General features: G+C 40.6%; 1 protein-coding gene across 22 annotated transcripts in view; it reads right to left on the bottom strand.

The window, feature by feature from the left end:
- Window positions 1-9,825, bottom strand: part of CELF4 (CUGBP Elav-like family member 4) — a 1,454,628-nt gene extending 1,444,803 nt beyond the window's left edge. For 3 of the 22 annotated variants that reach the window (XM_073618558.1, XM_073618567.1, XM_073618534.1), the window contains exon 1: window positions 9,060-9,816. In XM_073618558.1, coding sequence (XP_073474659.1) covers window positions 9,060-9,399 — 340 coding nt within the window. In that variant the 5' untranslated portion in view covers window positions 9,400-9,816. Of the gene's footprint in view, window positions 1-9,059 lie in introns of all 22 variants that reach the window. The other 19 variants (XM_073618576.1, XM_073618549.1, XM_073618665.1 and 16 more) reach the window with 16 other exon arrangements.
- Window positions 9,826-10,226: the final 401 nt, after the last annotated feature.

The raw sequence follows: 10,226 nt of genomic DNA on the forward strand, positions 1-10,226 counted from the left end.
TCCATCGTCGCTAGCCACTCTCACCATCAAGGAAGATTGGGAAAATTAGAAAGAGCATGCTACAAATGACACATGTATGCTTACATGTACTTACATATGTATGTCTTACCTTGCTTTCTAGCTACTGATTTATAGGTTTATACATGAAATATGTACTGTTTTTGCAAGGATAATTTGAGATATGTCTACATCTTAAAAATTCAGAGCGACTCATGTGATTGGGCATGTAATTGCCATCAACCCTTATAACTTGTAAAAGTATGTAAAATCTCTATTGTGGGATTTTTAAGGCAATACACGGTATTTTTGAAAAAAATCATTTATTATGTAGATAGAAAAATTCCCATAAAACTCTCAAACATGTTACATACAAGTATTTAAAACATTGTATATGTATATATACAATGTTTTAAATACTTGTATGTATCATGTTTGGGATTTTTATGGGAATTTTTCTATCTACATAATAAATGATTTTTTTCAAAAATACTGTTTATTGCCTTAAAAATCCCACAATAGAGGTTTCACATACTTTTTCGAGATATGTCTACATAACTGTGAATATAGAGTAGAGCAAAAAAAATAAATAAATAAATAAAAAAACAAAAAAAAAAACCATAACATTTCCATTGGCACCAGCCATTCTTACCATCAAGGAAAGTAAGAGTATTCTACAAATGATACATGTATGTTTGCATGTACTTACATATGTATTACGTATGTATGCATGTATTAAGGGTAGCTGTTTTTACTTTTGGGTGTCACCATATTAGTGTTTTCCTAATCTTAAGTTTATTAATGGTGTTCTGGAATATTAAAAAAATATATAAAAAAAATAAAATTGAGGTAAACACTAATTACATTTAAAAAGAGCCTGAATTGTTGAAGAGTTTGGTTTGAAGTATACTGAAAAATATCTTTTTCACATATCTTTTAATTTGTAATAATTTCAAAATTAATATTATTGACCATATTATAAACAACCGAAGTTCCAAAACTCCTCAAAAATATAATTCACACATACAAGAGTTGACGGTTGTGAGTGATTATCCAAACCACTTAAACATTTTTTTTTACTAAACTCTAAAGTTCCCATGAGTTTTGCTCATGATCAATATTGCACACCTGCATTTTGTAGTCTATAGATTGTAATGTTGTTAACATAATAATGGATACTGTGCATGCGTTCCATGGAATCATCTATTAGTGCTTTAACAGAGTATTTACTGAATTTGGTTATTACATAAAAAATAATCCTTAAATGCCCTCCACTTTAAAAACCGAGTGAATGCAAGGTAAAAAAAAAAGAAAAACGCAACGAGGAGTGACGATGCACAAAATGGAGTTGCCCATAGCAACATAATTTTCCAGTTTATCAATCTCTGGCAGGTGATTGCTGATTGGTTGCTGGTTATAGCATTTGGAACAATGCTGTTTGCCTCGAATAATCCTATTTGTATTTCCTGACTTCCTTCGACATGACAGAATTTCACTGACAAAATGCCACCCTGTGGTAGTAAAAACTCTTCACTGAATTACATTCAGTGCAAATAATTTGCCAAAGGAGATTAAAACAATTTTATTTTGAAATAAAAATGTAACTTGCCTAAATTGCAAAACAAGCTGAAATTTAAAAAAAAAAAAAAAAAAAAAAGGAAGAACTTACAACCATTACAATACATGCATAACATATTCTACATGGGCAAGATGAAAAAAGAACGTTTTTGAAAACTGAGAAACTACATAAGAATATGATATAAAGGCCTTTACTTTGTTGTTGGGCTGACTCAATAACCCATTTGAATTTGGTGGAATATTCAAAAGGCATTTTTTTTTTTAATTCTGCAAATTAGTAGAAAAAAGTGGCCAAAAATCAAAAGGGTAACTCTTGTATTAAATAACAGTCAGGTCAGGTTTACAAGCCAATTTACAAATGTCAGAGTCAATGGAATCCTGGTGCGAGCTGAGTCCATTATTAATTATCCCCTTGTTTTAATCAATACATTTTGGATTGGTACAAACAAAGTCACCTGTTAATGACTGTCCATCAATATCTACAGTAGACCTGTTGGATTGTTAAATGGGTTTCTATGTGGAACCGGGGATTATTTATTTATTTATTTATTTATTGTTTGTTTTTGGTGCATTCCAGATTTTTCTTTTGTGTGCATTATATTAGACATAACCAAATGCCTTGATAATAAATAAATAATATTGAATAATTAATAAGGACAGCCTAAAATTGATCTGAGGGTAAATATCAACTCACACATACATACTGTACACATCCACATATACCTAAAAACCCCACATTTTTTTATTTTTTTTTTACAAAACATTGAGCTATCTCAAAAAGCAGGGATGCGCTGAACACCTAACTTACTCAATGGAGCTCAGAGAGGAGCTGCCTATTAATTAATCATTGCATTCATTCACACTCAGGCTACTCAACTTAGAGTGAGCTTTGACCGATTCAACAGTATCTTTCTGACCAATCAGCCTACAAGTAAGGTTCCCTATTAGTTGCCATTAAAAAAAAAAAGAAAAACAACACACTCTACTGCAGAAACTGCAGATACCTCATCGTATGGGGACACAATAGAGTGCTGTATCCAAATGTGACAAGGCTTTCCAAAATCCAGATTTTGTTATCGGGCATTACTGAAGTGTAACATTTTTGGGTCTAATAAAGCATTAAAGGAACAAAGAAAGACAGAAAAAAGAGAGGGAGGAATCAAGATAAAAAAAGGAAGGATGGAAAGATGTTAGGAAGTAAGGGAGGGAAGGAGGGAAGGGAGAAAGGAAGGAAGGAAGCAAAGAAAGAAGGAAGGAAGCAAGGAAAGAAGGAAGGAAGGAAGGAAGGAAGGAAGGAAGGAAGGAAGGAAGGAAGGAAGGAAGGAAGGAAGGAAGGAAGGATGGGTAAGAGAAAGGGGAAGGAGGGAAGAAGCAGTTGTATGTATATCTATTGTATATGTTTTTGCTTGTGACAACCACTTTACAAAAATACCCTTCACTTGTATCTAATTTTTGTAACAAATATAAAATATTGAGTTCTAAGAGACATGCATTTGATAGCCCCAAAGTGAAGCCGCCATCGGAAGTCAACGTATAACCATTATGAATTAAGCTTGATATAACCACCTTTCACATTTTTTTTTTTGCTACCCATTTTAAATTAAACTGTTCACTGCCTGGATCCAGTCTTGTAGGGAACGAGAGGACCTAGTTATCTGGCCTCCCGTTCATCGTCTTTGTCTATAACATTCAGGATTAGATGGCCTATTAACAAGCCTGAGTCTTCTTGATACATTTTGTCAGTGAGTTACAAGTTGTACATGCATATTCACAGCAGTTAAACTGACAGGATAAAGACAAGCTAGAGCAGGTGTCTGCTCGATCTTTTTTTGATTGTAATACATTATCGGCCTACCTTTAATGCTTAGCATCAGTAATAAAGCCTGACTCTTCCTATTGTGAAGGTCCTATATTTAGATTACTATAATTGAAAATTATGATACTAAATACCATTTCAAATTGCCTTTTGAATAATTTTAAAAGGTAATGCCTAGGAATATGGCTGCCCAGAGAGCACTAACATTTAGGTCTCTCAGTAGTCAGTCTGGAAGCGCACGAGGAGAGTGATATCATGCAAGCGTGAAGTTATGAATGAACTGGCCAACATTTTAACTGCCATTAACTAGCTGCATTGGAGGGTGGGTCAACGCCTATTTATCACTGGGGGAATAGCAACTACAGCACAGAGACTATAACCCATTGGCTGAATGCAGAGTCATGAACAAACCCAACAATGAAGGCTCGTGTTTTGTGAACTAAAAAAAATAAATAAATAAAAACAAAATAATAATACATTTAATTACAGTACTAACCTCTTATATTAATATACAGTCTAGCAATCCTAAATAAAAACTGATTTATTGTTAAATACGCTTTATCTATTGCTACTCACTTTGAACTGTACTGTAGCAGTGTTTGAAACATGCCATGCTACAGTACAACTCTTGAAGATCTCTTAAATCATTCTCCTTCTATCTATATGGTAAGAGCGTTAATTCCAATTTAAAGCTCCCTCTATGGTCGTAGACAATAAATAAGCGTAACTGTCTAAAGTTGAATGCACTTGGAGACAGTATTCATTGTAAGATTTGGAATGTGTGCTGTTTCTGAGGTGGCTCCTAGAGAATATATCATCATCTAATTAGCATGCCATTAATCAATACGGACGAGCAATAAATATATGACTATTTTTTTTTTCTCATTAATATACCTATAGTAAGTGATAGGTTCAATGTGTTCAAAAATCAACAGAGGGGGAAAAAAAAGTCATTTTAGGAGACAATAGAAATAGTAAGAGCATCTAACAGCTTCTGAACCATGTCACACAAAGCCTGTACTTTTTTTTTTTCTTACTCTACGTAGCCGGTCAAGAAAGGACTGGAAGCCTCACACAAACCTCATTCTTCACACACTTGTCATGGTTAGACCTTGCAACAATTAATCACTAGGGGCAAGCAAGTAATTTCTTCTGCTTGCCAGAGGCACATTTTTATCAGGATTAGCTAATAAATCAGATATACCCTGAAATGAGTAATAAGACTTTGAACTGTTCTCAATCTAGTGAAGCCTTTACTGGGGACTAGGTGGCGATGCACTTAAAGCTCAGGGTTCTAGGAATGTCCCCCCCCCCCCCCCCCCCGCAACTGCTACAGGTTGAGGTATGCAACCATTAGACAAGGTTAACCCTTAATAGGACCTCAATCCCCTTAAACAGTTCCTTTCAAGCACACGTTGTAGCCATAGATCCCATAACGCTCTTTAGACTTTCCAAATATCAAAAAGAGTCAACCTTCAACTTCAACCAAATCTACCGGCCCTGGCTAATTTTTTGATTAGTGCTCCTAAATTAAAAGAAGAGGCCAGCCGAGAACAATAGGGAGTGCTAGTTTCCCTAAGGTGACAATTATTTTTTTTTTCTTCTATGCCTGAGTGCCTAGAATTTTTTTTTTTATTTTTTTTAGGGAACTGCTACACTGGAACATATTGCAGCTTGTTATTCGATTGGACAGCTGTGTATGTTCAAATGCAATGCACAAATGTGGATGCCGCTGTGCAAGATCACCATGCCAATCTATCTAGGAGAAAGCATTACCTTGCAGTAGCTGAGTGGCCCCTATTAGTACAGACTGACACATCATTTCAAAACCTCAAAAGGCGGTTTATTTTATGAGTGTTTTAGTATGGATTAAACCTCACCATCATGAAATATATAGAAGTTACAGTGCTATCAAAGGCTGCCAGGCAACGGGGGCAATGATATCCACATGGTGGAGAAATACTACAGGCGAGCTTTTACTGCTGTTCATGTAATATCAGTGACAAAGGATTCTTTGGCGATCACACCTACAGTACGATGATCTTTGCCATTTTAGAGGTGCTTATCCTCCTAGAACATAATTAAAGGCTACAGACCATTTTATTTTTAACATCTCTTCATCTGTCAAGCAAAGGCACATACATATATTTATCAACGGATTGAAAAAGCCTTGCCTTTTCCACCTTTCTTGACACACATTAGCAAAGTTTAAATGTATATTGGCCTATCCCCAGGAAATCACAGCAGTCCAATACTTTTCACAAAAGCATTTAAACAAAGGAACCTTTCATGCTTCTTTTTAATGCTTATCAATTATTGAATAGTGTAAGAAAGTTATAGTAAAACCATGATCGCCTATGTTTGAGCTTGCCTGAGCTGTTTAGCTTTGCTCCCTTTTACCTATCAGCTCCCCTCTCCCTCTCTATCCCTCTTCTCCATGCCAGATGTGCAACACAAAGTTAAAGGAGCCGGTTCAGCACTGCTAACGTGGACAGCTCCAAAGCTCGCTCTGCCTAAGCCAGCAAATGGCTCACACAGGGATCAGCACCATGCAAGTGGACAGCTCCCTCTCCCAGCAAGTCGGTTCAGAAAGTAGCTCCTGCCTATCTAGATCCTTTATTTTGGATATATTTAATTATAACACATTATACCACATAATGACATGATGGCAAATATATTAATATATCTCTCTTTCAATTCCCATATGGCTCTGTGCTTGCAAACTATAAGGGTTGATAACCACAGATTGTGCTGATCTGTTCTCCTTCTACCAAATGCCTACTGACCATCTGAAAGGCTGTTATCACAGCAGGTAGGTGTAAAACCCAATGCTAGAGCACTTCTACAGATCAGCTCCTTTTCCACCAACCAGATTTGCAGCCACAGAGTAATGAAGGGGTACAATCCAATGCCAGATCACTTCTACAGTTCTGTTCTTTCTACAGCTCTTTATCCCCCCCAGATGTGCAGCCATAGGGTACAAAAAGTGTACAACCCAATGCTAGAGCACTTCTACAACTCAGTTCCATCTACAGCTCTTTTCCCCCCATAGATATACAGCTATAGAGGTGGAAACCCAATGCTAGAACACTTATACAAATCAAATGCTTCTACAGGGCTATTTTACCCCCAGAGTAACATAGGTGCACTATCCAATGCTAGGGCAGTTTTTCAGATCAGTTCAATCTACAGCTTTTTTAGATTTACAGCCACAAGGTAACATACAGCCCAATGCTAGATCACTTCCACAGTTCTCTATACCCCATAGACAGGAAACCACAGAGGTGGGAGACCCCAACGCTACTAGATCACTTCTACAGCTCAGTAGCATCTATAGCTCTTTTTCCCCCCAGATGTGCATCCACATAATAAGGATGTACAACCCAATTCTAGAGCACTTCTACAGGTCAGTTGCATCTATAACTCTTTTTTTCCTACAGATATGTGAAAACAGGTAGGTGTACAACCCAATGCTAGGGCACTTCTTCAGCATGTGCTGATCTATTCTCTTAAGCACTTATAGAGACCCTTGCTTCTACAGCTCTTCTGCCCCCCCAACCAGATGTGCGGCCACAAAGTAAGGTAGGTGGAAACTCCAATGGTTGGTCACTTGTACAGCTTAGTTCCATCACCAGCCTACCCCCCCCCCTCCTCCACATGTGCAGCCACAGAGTAAGATAGGCGTACAAGCCAGTGTTAAAGCAATTCTACAGCAAAGTTCCTTCTACAACTCTTTTTACCCCGTAGATGTGCAGCCACAAATGTGGAAAACCCAATTCTAGATCGCTTCTACAGCTCAGTTGCATCTACAATTCCCAGATGTGCAAGGTAGGTAGGTGCACAACACAATGCTAAGGCACGTCTAAAGCTCAGTTCATTCCACAGCTATTTATTCCCCGCATGTGTAGTCACAGAGTAAGATAGGTCTATAACCCAGTGCTAGAGCACTTCTACAGCTCAGTTCCTTCTACAGATCTTTATCCCCCCACATGTGCAGTCACGGAATAAGATAGGTCTACAACCCAGTGCTAGAGTACTTCTACAGCTCAGTTCCCTCCACAGCTCTTTTTTTCACTACCCCCAGATGTGTAGCAAGTGAAGAATATGCTTTTTTTTGGTGGGGCTACATACTCAATCTCTAGCACCAAAGCGCAAGATAAGCTCCTATCTCTCATCCACAAAGTTACAGGCATTGATAGGCAAGATCATAGTAGTGGTTCAGCACCAAGCTTGCCTGGACAGCTCCTCTCCCACACCTTTAGCAGTAGTTCACCACCAAGCTCCTCTGGACAACTCATTTCCCACACCTATAGAGGTAATTCACCACCCAGGCTGCCTGGACAGCTCCTCTCCCACTCCAATAGAAGTAGTTCAGCACTAAGCTCCACTCCCACACCTATATATACAGCACCAAGCTTGCCTGGACAGCTCCTCTCCCACACCTATAGAGGTAGTTCAGCACCAAGCTTCTCTCCTACCCCTATAGAGGTAGTTCAGCACCAAGCTCCTCTCCTACTCCCATAGTAGTAGTTCAGCACCAAGCTCCTCTCCCACTCCCATAGTAGTAGTACAGCACCAAGCTCCTCTCCCACTCCCATAGTAGTAGTTCAGCACCAAACTCCTCTCCCACTCCCATAGTAGTAGTGCAGCACCAAGCTCCTCTCCCACTCCCATAGTAGTAGTTCAGCACCCAGCTCCTATCCCACTCCCATAGTAGCAGTTCAGCACCAAGTTCCACTCCCATAGTAGTAGTTCAGCACCAAGTTCCACTCCCATAGTAGTAGTTCAGCACCAAGCTCCTCTCCCACACCTATAGAGGTAGTTCAGCACGAGGCTCGCCTGGACAGCTCCTCTCCCTCTCTTATAGCGGTAGTTAAGCACCAGGCTCATCTCCCACACCTATAGAGGTAGTTCAGCACCAGGCTCGCCTGGACAGCTCCTATCCCACTCCTATAGCGGTAGTTAAGCACCCGACTTTGCCTGGACAGCTCGTCTCCCCCTCTATAATAGTATTTCAGCACTATTTCGCCTGGACAGCTCCTTTCCCACTCCTATAGTAGTATTTCACCACCATCACGCCTGGACAGCTCCTCTCCCACCCCTATAGCGTCTAGTTCAGCACCAAGCTTTGCCTGGGCAGCTCGTCTCCCCCTTTAAACTAGTAGTTCAGCACCATCTCGGCTGGACAGCTCCTCTCCCACTCCTATACTAGTAGTTCAGCACCAAGCTCCTCTCCCACACATATAGAGGTAGTTCCGCACCATCTCGCCTGGACAGCTCCTCTACACCCTCTAGAAGAAGAGTTCAGCACCACCTCGCCTGGACAGCTCCTCTCCCCCTTTATAATAATAGTTCAGCACCACCTCGCCTGGACAGCTCCTCTCCCCCTTTATAATAATAGTTCAGTATCATCTCGCCTGGACAGCTCCTCTCCCCCTTTATAATAATAGTTCAGCACCATCTCGCCTGGACAGCTCCTCTACCCCTCTATAAGAATAGTTCAGTATCATCTCGCCTGGACAGCTCCACTCCTAAGCCACGTTCTCTTGTTCTCTCTACCAGGCTCCTGCCACCCTCCCACCCCACCCCAACAAAAAATTCCAAGCATCCCACCCTTCCCACCCCAACATGTGCCAAGCCAGAAAGTTAAGAAGATGGGGGGGCTGACCTTTGTGCATGCCCGTGAACCTGTCCTTCAACACTGTCAGCTCATAGATCTTGCCGAACTCCTCAAAGAGAGGCTTCAGGTCCTTCTCGTCCAGATTGCGAGGGATCTGCCCAATGAAGAGCTTGATGGCATCGTGGTCCTTCATGGGGATGGTGGAAGTGCTCCCGGGACTGTGGTTTAATCCGTTCATGTGCCCGTTGGTGTTGGGGTTGTTGCTGTGATTGCTGTTCAGGCTGCTGTTGTCTGCTTGTCCGTTAGCTAACGTGGCCATCTTTATATACATAGAGGATCCTGTTGGCTTTTCTCTCTCTGACACGGTGTTTCTCTCTCTGGCACACATACACACTCTCTGCCTCCCCCTCTCTCAGCCTGCTCTGATTGGGAATTTTTTTTATACATTGAACAGACAGGATCTGTGTCCTTTCCGTTTAAACAGGCAGGAGCAGCTCAAGTCCCAGGCAGACTGAGGGGGGGTGGGTGTTGGGTTGGTGTGTCCTCTTTCTCTAGGCACACAAGCAAAAGAGCCTATCCGCCTAGGCTTGTTGGTACCTTCCAAAGCAGCCCCTGCCTAGAAATATAAGCTATTCAATCTCCATTGTGCCCAGTGAGCAGGGGGCCATGCAAGCTTACATTTTGCTGCAAGAATCTTCTTTTTTTTCTCCCCTTGCTCTGAATTTGCAAGATTTTTTTTGTGCAATTATAATCTACTCAATCTCCTTTTGTGGCCGTTGAGCATGGGGGGGGGCATGCAAACCTACAAGATCATTTTTTTTCCCTAGGTTTTTTTTTTCTATCAACCCAATATCCTTTGTGCACATTGAGCATGGGGGGCATGCATGCCTGCAAGATATTTCTTTCCCCTTCTTTGAATTTTTTTTGTGCAAAGGTGATCAACTCAATCTCAGCTGAGCATGGGGGGCATGCAAGCCTGCATGGTCCTTCCCCCCCCCCCCCTTTTTTATATTTTTGTTTTTTGTGCAAAGGTGATCAACTCAATCTTAGCTGAGCATGGGGGGCATGCAAGTCTGCATGATCCTCCCCCCTTCTTTATATATATTTTTTTTGTGCAAAGGTGATCAACTCAATCTCAGCTGGGCATGGGGGGGGGGGGTCAGGCAAGCCTGCAAGATCCTTCTCCCCCTTTCTTTAAATGTTCGTTTTTTTGTG

This window comes from Aquarana catesbeiana, linkage group LG01, assembly GCF_042186555.1.
Source record: "Aquarana catesbeiana isolate 2022-GZ linkage group LG01, ASM4218655v1, whole genome shotgun sequence".
NCBI lineage: Eukaryota > Metazoa > Chordata > Amphibia > Anura > Ranidae > Aquarana > Aquarana catesbeiana.